The sequence below is a fragment of the Pelodiscus sinensis genome, chromosome 6 (genome assembly GCF_049634645.1).
Source record: "Pelodiscus sinensis isolate JC-2024 chromosome 6, ASM4963464v1, whole genome shotgun sequence".
In the NCBI taxonomy this organism is placed as follows: domain Eukaryota; kingdom Metazoa; phylum Chordata; order Testudines; family Trionychidae; genus Pelodiscus; species Pelodiscus sinensis.
In genome coordinates, this window is record NC_134716.1 from 28,581,563 (window position 1) to 28,601,693 (window position 20,131).

General features: G+C 41.3%; 1 protein-coding gene across 2 annotated transcripts in view; it reads right to left on the bottom strand.

Annotated features, from left to right (window-relative positions):
* The window catches only part of RIC1 (RIC1 partner of RAB6A GEF complex), a 128,834-nt gene that overhangs the window by 88,170 nt on the left and 20,533 nt on the right, over positions 1–20,131 (bottom strand). For both annotated transcript variants that reach the window (XM_075931611.1, XM_075931610.1), the window contains exon 3: positions 12,211–12,287. In XM_075931611.1, coding sequence (XP_075787726.1) covers positions 12,211–12,287 — 77 coding nt within the window. The remainder of the gene's footprint in view (positions 1–12,210; positions 12,288–20,131) is intronic.

A 20,131-nucleotide genomic window follows, 5' to 3' on the forward strand; every position in this document is an offset into this window, starting at 1 on the left:
TCTCAGATAATGGCTATTTTACTAAGAAGGAAGGGGGGAGCTTGAAGAGAATCAAATTCTTATCCTAAATACATTTCTTAGTAAAAATTCTCCAAAAGTGATCCCCTTAAGTGCCAAAGTATCATAAACCTGCAGATTACTGTCTACAAACCCCCAACATCTAGATTCTACCAATATGGAACATAATTCTAAACAGATTCTTTATATCAATAAAAAAAAATATTTCTCAGTATAAGAAGTCACTTCAGTTAAGAAAACTGATAAGGACAACTGCTATTAAAGTAGTATGAAAATCTAAATGAAATCATTTTTATTTAAATGTTTTTCATATATTACGGTCCACCAAAAACTATACATAATACAAGTTTCACAATACTGATTGAACTAGAAAATCTGTGGATGACAGGGTGTTGCACATGTAAAGGAGACCTTTGGTATGTGCCTATATTTCTTTCCATTTTCACTTTGATCTTTGCACTGTCATTACATTTCTGTATTTACTTACCGTGCTAAACAATTTGATACGAGTTTGCTGAAGTAAATGGCTCTTCAAATTTACTTAGCAGATTCTGCCTCATGTTCATAACATTTACACTTTAAAAGTAACTAAGTTACAGAACTGTATTACAATTCAGAAGAAGGATGCAGGAGAGGATCTGGCTCTGCTTATAAGAGTCAGTAGTTAGTGACATCATATCTACAAAATCAAGCACATGTTATCTTGTGGTTGCTGAGTGTTTCATACTGCAACTCCCAAGTGAACTTTGCAGTCAGAATCTTCAAACATGATCAAGTGAGCACTTACAATGCCATCACAAGCACAGAAAGTTTGAAAATAACATTTCAGAATAGAGTCAATCTTTCCTTTCAGGCCAAAAAGCAGGGATGAGCAACTATTCCTTTACTTCCAAAGGATTCAGTGCATGGAAAGGGTCAATCTTCTTTCCCACCCATTTAAAAATTCACATAAAGCCACTGGGAAGAAGTTTGAAATGCCATGACCAGTAATACACAGATGACATCCAGCTTTACATCTTCCTTAACTCAATACAAATATCTCTGCAATCCCTCTTCATGGCAGAGATAAGCATATGAGGCAAATGGCTGAAGTGCAACCTGGGCAAGTCAGAGGTATTATTGGGGGGAGTAGTAAAATATATGGAAGACCTAGCAACCACAATCTCCCTACCCCACAAATCCATTCCCAGCTGGTAATACCGATCTGTAGCTGGACTTCTTGCTGCTAATGTACAGGAAGACAGCCACAAAATATTCTTTTTTTCATTTGAGACTAGCCCACAGGCCACACTTCTCTATTGGATACAAAGGCCATATTCCAAGCTATGGTGACATCCAGGCTGGGATACTGCAACTTGGTACACTTAGCTATACATTTTTTAACTTTTACAAAACTTCAAATATTCCTCAATTCAACAGCCCACTTCAACAATACCCTCCACTAAAGTACATCACTGCTGGTGTTCAATTGGTGCACTGTCTCCTCTAAGAATTTTAGTTCAGATTCAAAGTCTCTACATTTATCTTCCAGTCCCTCTCAGGAATTTAGTCAAGCAACCTCAGAATAATGCTCCTTCTGAAACAATGTTTTTCCTGCATCAAGTAGTTTCATGGTTCCTAAGGAACATGTGATTTCCAGAGCAGAAAAATGGGCTTTCAGAGCAGTAGGATGAAGATTTTGCAACTTCTCGTAATCTTTTCCAGCAACGACCACTAATCCCACTGCTTTCTGAACAAGGAAGTCACTCAATGCTTCAACACTGCTCTTTTACGCAGCAGTTAGAGAAAAATTAAAATGGGGAAAAACAAAACAAGCAAGAGAATAGAAAAATTCATAAGAATATAGCCTTGAGAAGCTCTGCAGAAAGGAGGAGAAAGTTAAACAGCAACGACTGGTTATTTCTTAGGTGGTGCCTAGGTATTAATGCTACAGATGATGTAACATACTCCTTTCTCAACAGCTGTGAAACACACATACCCACACACCCCTTAATAAGCAGAATTTCTCTTACTGTCAGAAATCAGTTCACCAGCTGTACTTTCTGGGTATCAGATCCTTAACGCCCTGACTTGGAAAGCAGCTCCTGACATACACTCCTCTAAGGAGGGGGGCAACTACATGGTTATGGCACTAGACAAGGATTCAGGAGATTCAAGTATAATTCCCAGTTGTGCAACAAGATTCCTGAGGAAGCTGTTCCAATGGAGGCATTTGAGAACAGGTTGGATGAACACCTATTAGAGATTGTCTAGGTTTATGTAGTCAGTGCCTCAGCACAGGGGCTAGGCTTGATGACTTTTGAAGGTTCCTTCCAGCTCTACATTCCTATGATTCTAAGGAGGAAGGGTAGAATTCCTTCCTCACTATCTTCAGGACACACTTTCCATCATCTCACAACAAATGGCTCTGATTTCATTCAAGTTAAGCTTTTTCCATAAGCTGTTTAAACTTTAATTCGTTTAAGCTGCACAATAATGCTCATTTTCATGAAAATATAAAAATATCGAATAGTGATGCGCTCTGCAATACAGTGAAATAAAGGACAGCTGGTATCTCATAATCCTTGATTCTCTCAAACAATTCCATAATACAGCTTATAACATAAGAGTGTATAGTGGCTACTTTCAATTCTGTAGTGCAAAGCAGATCACAGTACTGTATCCAACCTGGAAAAACCCTATTGTAACTATAGCCAAACATGCTTAATCTCGACATAGCCATATGCCAGACTACCCTCTGTCAGAGTAGAAAGTTCTTTGAATCTTAAAAAATTCTTTCTATGTTCCAATAATACCATCTTGACAATATTTGGCAAATACAGAATCACTAATCCAGAATTACCTGGGTCCCACTTAGTATCTTAGAAGTCTGGTGGAAACCATCTGGGATCTAGATTAGTCAATATCAATGTAAACCAATTTTAAACATATTTATTTGAACTACAAAGCCCTTTTAAAAGGGCTGCCAAATTTCTCCAAGCTGCCACTGTTGAAGACAAGCTTATCTGACAGTCATCTGAAGATTTTTTTTCTTCTTACTCATATAAGAGGTACAGACAATCTGCTTTCATGGATTACAGTCACTTAGTATTATGTGTTAAAGTAGCTAAAGGAATTTCCTGCCCTTAATCTACATAAGAAACTTCCAGACATTAATAAGAAGAGCACAATATACAGATTACTGGCAATATGTGGCCACAAATGACTTGGACTAAAGTCCAATCACACATTTTAAAACAAAGATATATTTGTACAGGAAGAAGATTAGGACCTTCAAATTCTCTTAAGATAAATTTATCTTCTTTCAAAAGGAAGTCAATAGATCCTGCTCTTGGTTATTAAAATAAATTTCAAGTCCTAGAGTTTCAAGTAGCAATTGTGACCAAAAAACACCACAAGTTAAGCCAACAGTAGTCTACAGATGAAGTTCAACAATTACAGGGGTTTCACCAACATGACATAGTACATAAAGAAAAAGCCCTCAGCAGTCAAGTCTGAGCCCAGATCAAGCAACTCCTTCCCAAAACTCAATCCAATTAAAGCCATGCACACCTAGCCTCAAGAGATACATTTGATCTCTGCAGTCTGTGACCCCGCCCATGTTCTTCCCTTGCTCAGTGTGCATAGGTGAGTGGAAAGAGCTGTCAGCTCCCATGAATCCGAATATTGTTCTCAAGATACCATAAGGATATGGAGATCACAAGAACTCAAATTTCTTGCTTCAACTGAGCCTCTTGAGAACTGTCTTTTATTCCTCCTCCCCACAGGAATGTTTCTTATATTTAACTCCACAGGATGGTTTCCATGCAATATTTCTTATAGTTTCCTTTCAAAAATAAAGCTTGCATGGAGAAGCTTTTTCCTGTAGTTATATATGATGCTTAAAAGACCACAATTTGTCTATAAAACTGGGTGTTCCTTTCCATGTTTGTCATTCAACATCATTCAACTATCTATATATTTTAGAAATGTGCATATGCCTTTCCAACCCCTTTCTCCCCTCCCAGCCCTTAACTGCAGTGCTGGGAGAAAAGGTCCCTGGCAGCAAGGGTGGGGGTGGGGGGAAATGGGAGGAGAGAAGGCCCCTACTGGCCAATGGGGCACTGGTGGGGGGAGAAAGCCCTGACAGATGGGACCCGCTGCCCTGAGCTCCTCCTCTCCTCCTAACCCTCTCTTACACTCCTGCCCTCCCCACCCCACATCCTTAAAGCCATGCCTTGATTCCTGCACCACCACCCCTATCGCCATCCTCCTGCCCTAAAGGAACCAGGAAGGAACCTGAAGTCTTCCAGTGACTAAATATTTATATCTCCAAATTAGGAGGATGAAAAATTAAAAGGAAATTTGGGAATGAAGCAATCAAGCTTACACTCTTTTGACCAAAGGCAGTATTCTCAATAAAGTCATACCTTGGAAAAAAGTCATACTTTGGAAGTAAAAAAACCTAAGCTGGGGAAAAAAGTCCATGGAGAAATGAGAGCACTTTAATAGTGGAATGAGATAGATTAAACTCAGTCTTCAGTCTGACATTGAAGATCAGATATTGTGGAATAAACAAAGTTACAGAAATTACAATTTTATGCACCTGTTACTTTCTATTAGTAATCCAATGCTCCAAGTGTATTCAATTGTGTTTTGAAAGAGACACAAAGGCACATTTGGCATCTCCAATTCAGGGTTTAAAGTGAGTGAGTTCAGCAGGGAGCTTCAAATGAGTTCCGGTCAGCCAATGAGTTTAGATTTCTACAAAGACACTTCCCTAAAAACTAGCTGCTTTGGATAAAATGAGAAACCATTCCATAAGGGTCAAATAGGGATGTTTATGATTTAGGCATGTCAAATATCTGTCGAAATTTATGACATTCTACTTTTAAATGCAAGTTAGAAATTTAATAGGGCAATGTTTTCTCTCTATTATAAGAACTGAATTATCACTCCAACAACTGAAATTTAAGAAACTTTATTGAAGTTGAGTCAACTGTTCTGGTCCTGGGCAACCACCATTAGCTGTGCTTGTTTCTCAAATGGAGACACAAATACATGTTGCAAAACTATCCAAATCCTCCATAATTGCACACAATTTAGCAGAAGCTGACATGGTCCATGAAGTATGAGGCTGTAAGGACTTATCTGATGCAAATGAAAACCTAATAAAAATATTCAAACTTATAACTAAGACTATTATATAATTGTTGCTTTACTGCAGCTATGAGAGTACTTTGAAGATGCAAGTTAGACAGGTTTTATGATATTTTAAGAAATTTAGAGAAAAGTAAATTTTTACAACAAAAGCCAGAGACAGGGTGGGAATTTGGTCTGAAGCCCTAGAGCTAGGTGTCTTCAGGGCTAAGACAGGGTTATCTTCATCACTCAAACTACTGAAAATAAAAATTCAAGAAATGTGGTAAAGTCACATTTAAGTACACTCTATTTAAACACACGTTAATTAAATCTCTATATGAAAACTGATCTTGGAAATAATTCATTTTAAAGATGAAAAGTACATCTTAAACAAGCAGAATGGCACGATGAGCCAACCCACCAACAAGCTGTTATTAGCAGGTGTCCAAGATGCTGCACATAAAAGATTGTGTTCCTAGGAAGCACCACGTTGTTTCTAAACACAAATGGGTTCATTTGAGGAAAAAGAAAAAGGAGAGATGGAAAAGGTGCTCCTCTCACCACAATCCTACAATATATATTGGTCTTTCCATAAGTTGTTTCTTAGTAAAAATCCAAGATCTAGAAGTGGATATCCTATAAAATGATTCCTCCTAAGAAAAGAAGCACATCACAGAAAGGTATTCAGGTTTTGTTATCTATAAATATATCTTGTCCTGACCAACTAGAAACGAGAATCAGAAACCAACTAGAAATAAAGAATAACCAAGAAAACAATGAGAAAATAGAAAAAGGTTAAGCACATTCAGAAATTCTAGAGTTACTTTTAAATCCTACTTACAAATCAAAGATTCTCAGGTAAATGTTAAACTGATGTACTTTTAATTATATAATATGAAAACTTCAATAGTATGTAATTATAAATGAAATATTCAAAGACTTAAGCACAAGTTTGTAAAAACTGGGGTAAGCTGAAACATGCAAACAATCTCACTGAACTCAGTGACACTACTCATCTGAGTAAAACTAAGAATGTGCTAAATCTTAGCAGGACTAGGAAATAAATTGCAGGCCCCTCAAGATAGACAGCATCTCTTGTATTTGACCACAAATGAATTGCGCACACGCTCTGGAGCCATATAAATAGATCTTTAAAACCTCAATTCCTCAGCATAATGGCCTTCTCTTGATAAAAGAAAAAAATCTTTCACCAGTTTACCTTGTGAATGTCTATTAGCGGAGCTAAGTCGAACCACCACTAAAATCTTATTACTACGAAGGGCAGCTCTACACCTTAAAACATTGAATCATCACAGTTGTGCCACTGTAGAACTTAAGCGAAGATGCTCCTGACACCAAAAGAAGAGCTCTACCGTCAGTGTAGTTAATCGACCTCCCTAAGAGCTGGTAGCTATGTCAGCGGGAGAACCTCTCCGCTGTCTACACTAGGGATGTAAGTAACAGTAACTCAAGTAGTTGCTCCCCCCCACCCCGCTGCCCATATCAGAGAGAGGCAGAAAAGGTGGGAAGCAGGATCCAGTGCTGGGAGGAACTGGTTTAAAAGCCAGTTCCCAGCAGCACTGTCTCCGTGGGGAGAAGGGGCAGAGGCGCAACGGGGAACTGGCAGTGCTTCCACCTTTGAAATGTGCTCTTGCTACATTTCAGAAAAGGAAGTGCTGCAGAGAGGCTGAGGAAAGCAGGGAACTCCAACAGTCCCCTGCTGACCCTGCGCTCCTTGCTTTTGAAATGTACAAAAGCCCTGGGAGGACTCTCCTACATTTCAAAAGCAAAGCACAGCCAGGAGTTTGGGGCCAGTTGGGGGATTCAGACAGCTGGCCCAGTGCTCCCAGAAGCACTTCCACCTTTGAAATCAAGAGCAGCAGGGCTCTTGCTACATTTCAAAGGCAGAGGCACCCTTTATTGACTAATCAAAAAGTCGATGTAAATTACATCAAATATTCAATTAGTTGATTGATCTAAATGTAACATCCTTAGTCTATACAGAGGATTATGCTGCTATAACTATATTGCTTGGTATGGATTTTTCACAGCCGAGTGAAATAATTATATCCATATAAGTTGCAGTGTAGTTGAGACCCTAAGATTTTTATACAGTCACTAACAGTGGTGAGTAATTTGTGGTCCATTGGGGTTCTGCCTGCAGCAAGTGCACTCCTCTGCCCCCTATCCTCATGCCTCTCACACACTGGAGCCCCGCGCTTATCTACTCTCAACTCCAGCACTTTTGGAGCACCATGAATTGGCTGATTCGTGAGGCTCTGCAAGTGCTGGGAGGGAGGAGAAGGAGTGGGGACAGAGCATTAATTAGCTGATTCATAGCAGACCGAAAGTGCTGAGAGGAGGGGGAAGAGTAGGTAACTGTGGGGCTCCTGTGTGAAAGAGGTGTGAGGGAAGAGGGCAGAGAGGGGCATGCAGACCGCAGGAGGAATCCCAATGGGCTGCATGCAGCCTGCAGGCTGCCCACTACTGGATTTTAATCTTGCGGCCCAATGAGATGAAGGAGGGCCACACACATAGCCCACTCATCAGTCTTGGTTGCCCACTGCTACTCTAACAGCTCGACTAGATTAACTCATTGTAGAGAGTCTACCAATACTGTTTATTTAAACAAATTGCCCCTCTGGCTTTCGCTTTACCAATTCAAATCTATTTTAAAATAAAATCGCAACAATACACAACAGAGCAGTGTCAATTCTGGATTAGCCTCAGGCACTGTATACAAGATACAATACCTCTTCAGTATATTTATATCCTCTGGCCTCAGCATTTTGGACTGTTTTATTCCATTTTTCTGGCAATAACAAAGCTAAGTGTAAAATGAATTTGCTGGGATCTTGCTTGCGTGGATCCTTCGTTCAGTTTTATAAAAAGGGAAGACATTTAACTACATAAACATGACATTTATTCATGGTGTATAAACAGCTCTAACAAACTGTAGAAAAATACACAATTAGTCATGAAAGTAAAAGTAAATTCAGTTTTATTCTTTACATGTGATAAACAACTGTCTGAAGGGCAAGAATATGCACCACATGGTAAACTTTCCACTCTACCAAGCAAGAATTCATTTGGAAATCATTTAACACACTTTCAGCTTTTCTCTTTTTATTATTGGCACTGGAAATCAATTTCTTGGTGTCTATATACATAAAAATAAAAGCAAAACACCTGGCCTCCATGTTCTATCTAAAATTCAAAAGATCACAGAAGTTTAAAAAGACTTCTAGAACAGCTTTCAGAATCATTCTATATCATCATTAAGTGGATCTCCTTTTAATTCCCACCAACATTTCCTAAAATCTTACAAGTGAATTGCAATAAACCATTAAAGTAGTCAAATATAATTTCATTTGCACTACAACAGACAGCATCTTCCTTCATGGGTAAGAATTCTGCAGACCAATGGTTCTCAAAGTGCAGTCTGTGGATCACTAGTGTAGGGATGGTAAAATTAATCAACTAACTGAATAGTCGATGGAAATTCCATTGACTATTCAATTAGTTGATAAGGGCGCTTCCGCTTTGAAATGTAGCAAGAGCCTGCTGGGCTGTTGCTACATTTCAAAGGCAGATGTGCCGCACAGCGTTTCATCTTTGAAATGTACAAGAGCCCCATAAGGGTCTCTTGTGCATTTCAAATGTGGAATGTCGCCACTGTACCCCTATCCTCTCCCACAGAGCTGGAGGGAACAAGCTTTTAAGCTGGCTCCCCCCCAGCATTCCCTTCTCCTCCCCCCTCCTCTGCCTCTTTTTGATAGAGGCAGCAAAGGGGTGAAGCGACTAGTTGACTAATGTGTCCACTATCCGATGACTAGTTGCTTACAATCCTACACTAGTGGTCTGTGGCTGCTTCCCAGGTGGTCCATAGCTTCAGCTCAGCCCCTAACCCACCAACTCAGCCATTACAGCCCCACAGTCACCACTCAGCCACAAAGCCACAGCACCAGCATGAGAAGAAAATGGAGCAGCAGTGCAGGAAGGAGAAGGAAGCCAAGGCCCAGCAATTGGGTGAGAAGATGGTGCGGTGCCAGGAACTTTTCCACCTCCGTGCCATCCAGCTGCAGGTGAAGAAGCGGAAGGCTGAATTGCTGTGCAGGTGCCAGGTGTGGCCAGTGAAGTGACAGGCCAAGGCCACCAAGCCCCAGTAGCTAGAAAGGCTAAAACACAAAGAGCCCAACCTGAATGTGCAGCTGAGCATGGAGCTGGCCAAGTTCCTGGAGATACTGAAGCCCAAGGGCAGCATACTGTGTGACCGGTTCAAGAGCCTGCAGAAGAGGAACCTGATTGACCCCAGAGAGCAAGCCAAGCTCAAGAGGAAGTATCGGCTGAAGTACATGGAGAAGAGAGCCTTCCGCGAAGTCACGTTGCTGAACCCTTCATTTTTGTCCCTATCCCAGAGCCTAAGGGGGTCCCACAAAAAAAGTTTATCTGGCCTATGGGAAAGAAAGTTTATCTGGCCTATGGGAAGCCCTGAACCTCCGTCCTCCCTGTCCCTTCCCCTCACACCATGGGGCTGCAGCACCAGAGGAGTTGGGGGCCACATCATTGAGGGCTGTGGGGTTTTGGAGGAGTTTTTTTTTTGTTTTGTTTCTCACTTGTGTGGTCCCCAACTGATTTTTCTGTGGATCAGTGGCCCCCAACCCAAATAAGGTTGGTTCCTCACCCCCTACTCCCCCGCCATAAATAAAAAAAACATTGAAACCTTTTGTGTTGGACATAAATTAATATTTTACTTTATTTGAAATGATGTTTGATAAACTAACATGAGAAAGTTACAAGACAGTCTGTTTAATAATTTAAATTAAATCATCTTTCCCTAGCTGCATTACTAGCAAAATGGCTTGGGCATAATTATATAATTAACAGTGAGTTTCCATTAGCAACTCCATACCCAGCAACCACGAAGTTTAGAAGCACTGCTCAGCACTCTCATAACAATTCCTTCTCTTCTGCCAGTAAGGTAGCCAGCCCTCCCAGTTCCACCAGGAGTTTCCAGGAATCGAGTTCCTCTCCTGGCGACTACTGCAGCCAATCCAAGAGATTTTAAACCACTAAAAAAACCTAATAGTGCAGTGGGACTATGGCTCCATACCTGCACCGTGACTCCCAGAAGCAGCCAGGATGTCTCTGCGGCTCCTGGGGACGGGGAAGTACTCTGTGTGCTGCCCTCCCCTACACCAAGCGCTGAGTCTGCAGCTCCCATTAGCCAGGAACCATGGTCAATGGGAGCTGCAGGAGTGGTGTCTGTGGGCAGAGGCATTACCTGGCAGAGGTGTCAGGGCGGGGGTGTGAAGAAATCAGTGTTGGGGGGTGAGGAAGGCCTCAGGACAGGGAACTTGGGGTGCAGGAGTCAGGATTCTGAGGTGCAGGAGCTGGTGGGGGGAATGCAGGGAAGACAAGGAGGATGAATCCCTATCCCACCCAAGAGTCATACTAAGAGGGCTGCTTGGCGGGGGAGAGCTGCATATCCTTAACAGGCCCCTTTCACCTGCTTGGAGGCTGCTTAGCATGGCAGCCTGCAGAAAACTCCAGGAGCTGAACTGAAAGTGCACTCTGCCTCCTTCCATAGCTGAGTGCCCCAGCCCACAGGCTCCTCCTTGCCGGAGCAGCACGCTGTCTTACTTTCACTGTCTTATGTTCTTTATCAAAAAAAGTAGAAATGGTCTCTTGCTATAAAAATTGTGTGACCTCATTAGAAGCTTGAGCCTGCATACCCACATCCTTTTATACAATCTCAGTTTACACATCAGAATATTTCTTTAATTGTTATGCAATTTCTTTTAAGAATTTTATCCAACAAAATTATAGGTTAAGATTAGACATGTGAAGGTTTAATGGGTTAACCAGTAAGCCTCACCGTTAAGGTTAACTGGTGGGGCTGCAGTGAGTTCAGGCTCCCCACAGACAGGAGCTGCTCCAACTGAGACACCAGAGCAACCCCTGCCTGCAGTAGGACGGGCGGGCACAGGCAAGAGCTGCTCTGAGCAGGCTGGAGCAGCCCCTGCAGAGCAGCCCCCTGGTCACTCCCCTTTAATCGGTTAACTGGTTAAATAATAGGTTTTACCCGTCAGCCTCCCCCCCCCCCCCCCCAAAAAAAAATCTAGGTTTCAGCAAAAGCATGAGGACTAAATGTTTTAAAATGGAAGCTTAGATTTGAGTGGGGTGGAGACTGGGGTAAATCCTAGCAAGTTTTGTGTTTATTGAATCAAGAAGCCCTAAGTATGTACGTTCTCTTTCTTCAGAAGCAGCAGAGAACCAAAGCCCATCATAGTTTTAAGGAAATGACATTTTTCACGTGTGAAAAGGAGCCTCTGACCATTCAAGCATAGTTATTAGTTGTTTTCCTACCCAGTTTGTGATTTAAAAGACCACAGATTCTGCCTAAATAAATGTATCCCTGCAGCTTTAAATGTAAGCTTCAGGTTCTGTACCAAAACTTTTAGTAACATTGCAGAAAGCACTGTTAAAAGTTAGACATATTTCATTGGCAGCATTTAAAAAAAAAATTGAAGTACATTCTGTAGGCTGTAACCATTTGGAAATAATAGGCAAATAAAATTATTTATGTACAGTAACATTTAAGTTTACTTTCAAACTTGTTTAAAAAAATTTCTAAGATGTCTTTAAACAGTTTGAATTTTTTGACCCAAACGGTCAAAATTAAACACTGGAGTTCCTTTCAAGAATGTTTTGTTCAACTGATTGGGACAAAACTAAGAACTGAAGCTTATATCATTAGGTTTCATGAAACTGGCTGCTTTTAATCAGTTTTAGAATTAGAACATGTTACTCCGATACGTTACACAGCTCCTCTGGTGGCAGAAATGAGGTCTAGAACCTTATCTTCCCAAAGAAAACCCAAGGGTTCCACCAACTATATATCAATTTTCTACTAAGTGGTCCTCCAAAAGTTTTAGGAATGGTTTTCAGTTATCATTACATTATCTCTGAAGACTTTTTAAAGAAGTTCTTTGCAAAGAAGTACATCCAACATAGATAAAACTATTTACTGTTGCATACACAGCAAAGAATAAAGTTTAGACTACTTACTTGGGATACATAGGTTCATAAAGAAACTTGTCCCTTGAGGATGGAATATCAAAAAATAAGACGTATCCATTTGCAGTCTGAAAGAGAAGATGTTGCAGCTTTTACAAATGTTGTATTTGTGTGTATGTATAAAACTTACAGCAATTCCAATCAGAACAATTATAGACGTCTCAAGCATTTTACAAATTAAATAGCATATCCAGAAAAAACACACTTAATTTCAGACATCAGTTTGAATAGAATGGTTAACCACAACTTGCCTGCCTGTGTTACTTAAGACAAAATACGGCTGATCATCAGCAAGATACTTCAATTAATCTTAAATGAGCAACTGATGCACAAAATATTACACAAGCTATACTGATATACAGGAAATAACAGATGCATTCCTGGTAAAAATCTAAACTACCCCTTAAAATCCACCATATGGAACATTTATACTGTAAAAAAGACAACATAAAAAGCATACCACTATATTTCCTCCTTAAATAGAGATTAGAATTCAGACTGTAGAAGTATGGGCCTGATTTTTAAAAAGGTATTTAGGCACCTAGTGGGTTTTTCATTTAAATGAATGGACGTAGGCACTTCTGAAAATCCCACTAGGAGCCTAACTTTAAAAAACTGGCCCACAAAAAATGTGCAGTACCGCCAAGCTGTAGCAGTAAACACCAGTGCAGCATATCCTCAGCAACTCCAAGAACAAGAAATGGTATGCCTAAACCCACTGCAATGCCAACGTAATTCCAATACATTTGCTTGTCAAAATAGCAGAAAGTAGTTTCAAACTTTAAATAGTCTATTTGTCTAGCAGACATTGGTTTATTCAGTCATTCATTAATAATTACAATTAAGACTAAGAATTCATCCATAAACAAAGCAGAGATAAGCTGACCAAGAAGGTCCTAAGGCAGCCAGAAGCTTCTTCCCAAATGTTTAACAATATTATCTACACAAGTGGGCAAATGCATTTAAACTAAATGAGGTCTCATTCGTTTTAAAACTGGATGGGCATGCACTCGAAGCAAAAAGACTGAAGGCAAGAAGAGAAGAAATATGAAAGGTTTCAAATTTCTTTCCAAAGTTGGTTTCCTGTTTTTCAGCTAAGGAACCAAAAGGGAAACATATTTGTTAGCTTATTTCATCAGCTTGGATAGTGTTTTCACACCAGAAACTTAGTGCTCTTTAATATATTCAAGTTGATTTTCAGCTTCAAACTAAAAAAACCCAGGAATATAAAAAATAAATGGGATTCTTACAGGAAAATACCTTTCTTCCTTCAAGGTAACAAAAAAACATGCCACTCTGACCTTGAGAGAATTAAGTTTCCCCTTATTTCAAACCACTGTGCAACAAAATTAACTTCAAAGCACAATACATAGTACAGATACTTAACATGCATCTATCTAAGTTGTCTCTATTGCTTAGCACCTGTTCAAATATTTAAACTCTTGTAAATATCCTATCCAGATAGGAAAAGTAAAACAATACTGTAAAGTATCTTCCTACTGACATTAACATATAAAAAGCCTTCTGGAATTCCATCCTCAGTACAAGCTGCTATCCTCAGTAGGGATGTTAAGAGGTAGGTAACTAATTGAGTAGTTGATAGAATTTGTATTGACTACTCAATTAGTTGATAGGCAGCCAGGATCAGGCCTGGCTTGTGCTAGGTCCGGGACCAACCCCCTCTCTCCACCGCTCCCCCAGTGTCTCTGCAATTTAAAAGGCAGTAGGAGCCAAAAAATTACTGGGACCCCTTGCAGACAGAGACTCTCCCTATTCCCTGCTGGGATCCCCTTCAGATAGAGGCAACAGCAGAGGGGGAGGGGAGGCGGATAGGCAGAACCGCAGAGTGCGCTGAGGTGAACCAGCTAAGCTGGCTCCTGCTTCCCCCTCCCCTTGCTACTTCTGATACAGAGGCAGCAAGGGGCAGGGGGAGGGGGAGGGGGAGGGCAATGCAAGTAGTAGACTACTCCTTTACATTCCTAATCCTCAGAAGCTTTTCTTTCTAAACACCACATCAAATACCATCAATGAAACTAAACGAACAGTGAAGGAACTGATTTTTTTTTTTACAAGTTTGTTTAAAGGACATCACCATAATCATTCAACTGTGCACCTACTGTGCAGTAGGGGTGTTAGAGAATAACCAATTAACCCATAAGCTCATGCTTATGGGTTAATGGTATCAGTTACACTCAGCTGCCTCCCCCAGAGCTGAACTGGCAAGGGCTGACCAATGGGGAGGAGCTGCCTGCTCCAACTCCCAGGAAGGTGGCTTCACTGTCACAGCAAAGCCTCCTCTGCGGACATCAGGCCCACAGGGGTTGGCAGCCCTGCTCCCAGGCAGGCTTCACTGCAGGCTTTATACTGCAAAGCCAGCAGTGCAGGTAAGTATGTAACCCCTGAGATTTTCAGTGGTTATACAGTTAACCTATTACATGATTTTTAACATCCCTATTAAGTAGGATAGTTTTATACTGAAATACATTGAAATAAATCTCCACATTCTATAGCTCCTCAATAACCTACTCATGGGAACAAGGTAGAGCTCCCCTTCAGGAGACTAGTCCCTGGTTCCACCCCTTCAACTCATGACTCAAGACCCGTTCCCCCTTAGCCAGAGCCCTGAGACTAGGGAAGTAAATGTTTAAAGAGTGAGGCTTACCCGTTAAAGTTAACTGGGGGTTGGAGAAGCTCCATGCCTAACATGGGCAGAGGGCTGCTCTGGACCAAATGCCAGAGCAGCCCCTGCCTGCATGGCCCTCTGACCTACCTAGGCTAGGGTGCTGCTCCAGCCCAGGAGCAGGCAGGAGGGCTGTGCCTGCCCCACTCTTTAATCAGTTAGCTGGTTAAACAATTAAACAAGATTTTACATCCCTACTTGAGACACTCCCACCCCAAATCCAGAGCAACAAGTCCTCCCCATCTCATCCCCTCTCCCACTCGGAGGTGCCTAAATCTGGCCAAACCCCAAACTCCCTCTTACTTGCCTGGAGGAGCTCTGAGCCTCTCCCTTCCCCCAAGTCCACAGCATCTCTGCCCCGCAAAAAAGCTGAACTTTTGATATGCCCCATGCAGGGAAGCTAAAAAGCTAAAAAGGTGATATGTGTTACTCAGCTTTCCCAGGGTTCATCAGTAAATCTCTGGTGTCCAAGAAAACTACTGATGAATGCAAGAAGCTGATTAGTACATACTACCTCGTCAGCCTGCCCAGAATGGCTGGGGCACAATAAAGCAAAAACTTCCCCTATGAATCACACAACGAACAGCAGCACTGGGCCAATTATACCCACCATCCACACTAGTCACTGTCAGTAGATTGCGAGGACAGCCACCTTCCTTGCTCCAAGAGACAAGTATGTTTATTAATCAAGGAGTGTATTCACTGCACTGCAAAGAATTCATCAATAAGATTTCCCGTTTACAGCATGTCACTGATTTAACTCCGTTCCCACTGCATTTACTGGTGGTTGAGTAACTGGAAAACTTAGAGGAATTGTGGAAGATAGGCAACAGGAGGGGGAAGTATAGGAAAAGGAGAAAGTCTAGAAATATATTTGAGATCCTGATTTAATCTGAACCAGGGATGGGCAATAATTTTTACTCTGGGAAAGCACTCCATAAATTTGGTTAAGGCCTCATGAGCTAGCCCCAGGGCCCTGGAAGGATGATGCCTCTTGCAGAAGGAGCAGAGCAGGGCTGCAGTGAGAGACAGAGACTATGTAGCCCAGAAACTAGGTGAGTTTAAGAGATGCCATGTGCTCTAAGACACTCGCTGAAAGCTCTCCTGATCTGCCTGTTGTCTTCCCCCCCCCAATTCTGAAGAGCTGGAGCATGGTGGTAGGGAGATCGTTTGTATGAAAGAATGAAAGAAAAAACTGTGTGAGCTAGGTGCTGGAGAAATTGCAGAAACAGTACATTGCCTCTAAGAAAGGTACTCAGAGTAAACCACAGCTTGCAGGAGCTCTCAGACCTCCCCAACCCCAGATCTGCAGAGATAGAGTACAAGGGGCAGAAGACACCGTAACATCATCATTCCCCTCTACCTTTCCATCCCTGATCTGCACAGATAGTCAGAAGGTCCTGGGAACAGCTGCTGCAGGACAGAACAAGGTATGGGGACAGGCACCTGAACACATGTAGCCAGCTGTATGCACTCTGCTAATGAAGTGAGCAACATGTGACACTTCTGTGAGAAAGTAAAACAACTGCTCATAAAACTCCCTATACAATTCAAGATCAAATCTACACAAACACATCCAATCCCTGATCAGGAGTTTTCTGCCTGCCACCCAAAATACACAAACCTGGAAACCCTGGACAACCCATCACCTCAAGCATCAGCACACTTACAACAGGATTATCTGGCTATGTTAATTCTCTCCTCAGTCTCTATGCTGCCAGCACAATAGATAGCTTTGAGACACCACCGACTTCCAGAGGAAACTACAGAACATCAGTGATCTACCCGAAAACACCATTTTGACCACCATGGACATAGACGCTCTTTACACCAATATTCCACATGAAGACAGATTACAGGCTGTCAGGAATCCCATCCCTGACGATACCATTGCACACCTGGTTACAGAACTCTGCGACTTTGTCCCCACACACAACTATTTCCGATTTTGAGACAATTTATAACTTCAGGTCAGCAGTACAGCTGGGGCAGCTGCATGGCCCCACAATATGCCAACATCTTTATGGCAGACCTTGAACAACCTTTCTTCAGCTTTCACCTCCTAGCACCTTTACTCTACTTACACTACATTGATGACATCTTCATCCTATAAACCCACAGCAAAAGAGACCCTTGAAGAACTTCACAGGGATTTCAACAACTTCCATCATCAACCTGAGCCTGGACAAATCCACGAGATCTCCACTTCCTTGACACTACAGTACAATTACATGATGGACACATTTTGACTACCTTATACCAGAAACCTACCGACTCTTACACTTACCTTCATGCCTCTAGCTTCCAACCAAGATACATTTCTCAGAACATAACATGAGAACATAATCTATTGTTGACAGCCAAGCCCTAAAATACAACCAGATTTGCTCCAATCTCACAGAGACAAACACCTCCAGAATCTATATAGAGCATTCTTAAAACTAAAATACCCACATGAAGAAGTGAAAAAACCAATTGACAGAGCCAGAAGAGTACCCAGACATCAGCTACTCCAAGACAAACCCAGAAAAGAAAACAACAGACCACTAATTGTCATCAACTACAGATCACAATTTAAACCCTTCCACCACATTATCAACAATCTACAACCTATCCTGGAAAATGACCCCTCACTCTCACAGGTTGGGGGGGGGGGGGAGAGGAGAGGGCAGGCTAATCCTTGCCACAGACAAACCCCTATCCCCCAACAAATTATTTCCAGTAGCCAGACAGCAAACCTCCATCGTATTCATCCAGGAACCCACCCTTGCAAGCAACCCCTGTGCCAACTCTGTCCACATATCTATACAAGCGATATCATCACAGGATCTAACCACATAAACCACCACATCAGAGGCTCATTTAACTGCACATCCACTAATGTGATCTATGCCAGCCCCTCTGCCATGTATATTAGCCAAACTGAACAGTCTCTATGGGAAAGAATGAATGGACACAAATCAGATATCTGAAAAGGCAACACACAGAAATCTGCTGGGGGGGGGGGCATTTTACCTTGCCCAGCCACTCATTAATGAATCTCCAAGTCAACTTATTGTTTCATGCCAACTCCACAGGGAAGCCTTAGAACTTAACTTGTAAATAAAGTTTGATTCCTATAACAGAGGTAAAATAAAGACATTGGCTGGATGGCCCACTACATTCCACATCCTAATGACATAAAAACCAAATAATGGGCACTTAAGAACAATTAGTACCTTTTCTATCAGCTTCATGTAGCATGGACACTCAGACTCTTTCCCCTCCCCTTTCCCACGCCCCTATTTATTTAGAAAGTGGACCTTTAATAACTCCATTCATCTGAAGAAGTGGGCCATGCTCAGGATGTTGTGTTAGTCTCTAAAGTGCTGTAAAATTTTTTGGTGTTTAAGTTTTTCCAAACAGAAGGGTTAAGGCAGGCCGGATCTGACCTGTGGACCATATTTTGCCCATCCTGATCTAGACTAAATTATTTTGGTCCTATTGTGACAATGTAATTGACTGCCAAATGAACAGTTATCAGGATTATAAATGCTAATCTAGACACCCTGGAGAGTCTTACACAGATTTACGTTTAATGTAGTAGAGAAATCAATAGTGAAAACGCTAAAAATAATTTATATTTATAGAATGTGTACCTAACATATGTACGTGTGTGGTTCAGAAGCAGCATATCTGATTAACCGCTAAGCTTTCAGTATTTGAACTTTCCAATCATCTGAAAATATATTTACTGGCTTTTTACTGCAGTTGAGAAATCCAAAGAACATCACTAAGAACAGCGATACCAGAACTCATCATCCCTATACAAAAACTGGAGAGAATAGAAGACAATCTCTTTCCAAATAAAACTGGTGGCCCTGAAGTTCTGTCCTGGTCTCCTTTCTATCCACACCTCCAATATTTATCTTCTTGAAATCTTGTCCTTAGTGTTTGTGGCTTTAAACTCTCCTTTTCTCTTCTCTAATCACTCTTCAGTGCATCTCCCTCACCTCCAACTTTTGCTGAAGGTTTTACAGGATTAAACCCGGACTGGGGTTTTTTGAGCCTATATACGTTGTCATCAGATAACCTCACACATGTACAACTTCAGGCACCTTTATGCTGATGATTCAAACCTACCTCTACCTACCATTTGAACCGACTTCGTCTTGTCTTTAACATTTCAAAGTCAAATAATAAACTCAACATAGCCGAAACTGAACTCATGATCACCGTCCTTCTTAAAACTCTCTTCATTCCCAGACACACCATCTGCCTCGTGCTCTTAGGCACTCAGGCCCATAACCTAGATGCCATCTTCTATTTGCCCTTCTCTCTACATTCGGACCAGATAGATACGAGTCTTGATGTTTCTCCCTATATAATTAATATACTGCTTCCTCCTCTTCACACTACCAAAACACATCTTAAATCTTGACTACAGAAATATGTTCTAAATTTTATTGCTGAAACCTTACTGCTGCTAGTTTTCCTAGCAATCTGCTGGATCATACTGCCAGCTTTTTCTACTGGGATTTTCCATGCGTAAAATACAAGCTTCTTGTCCTTCAGGTACTTCACAAATAAAATGTATTTAGTAGCTATATAGCGTGAAGCTATAATACTGGCAGCTGCCTTTGCTCCAATGTTCTCCGCACTCAACACCTACATCTCAGTTTCTCTCACAACACACTCCATTGCTTATACTCACGCCATTTCCTATGCTTACGAAAAACCACTCCCATAATATTTGTAAAGCCATTACTTTATCTTCTAAGATTGAATTCTGTTGTGATGTCTATACAGCTGAAAAGCTATAGCTATTACTTAGCAAGCAAGATGTTCTTTTTTAAACACTGATCTCATCCTTCTCTTACCCTCTCGCCAATATTTTCCTCCCTCACGGTCTATTAAGACTCTGAGGCAGGGACTAACTTTGTACTTCATTTCTATGAAATGCCCAGGACCAAGAGGCACTGGTTCCTGATTGGGACCTCTAAGCATTACAGTAACACAAAAAATGAACATCTACAATATTCTTGTGGACAAAATTCAGAACTAGTTGTCTTTTAAATTATTTTTATGCAATGTAATTCATGAGATAACTGACTTATGTAAATGATCAATACTGATTGTATCCTTGAGGTTTATACAGGACATCTTAACCTTGGCACAGCAGGTCTTCTGGCATTAGTTAAGACTGATATTCATTTTACACACACCCACCCTTAGATCAACATTACGATAAAA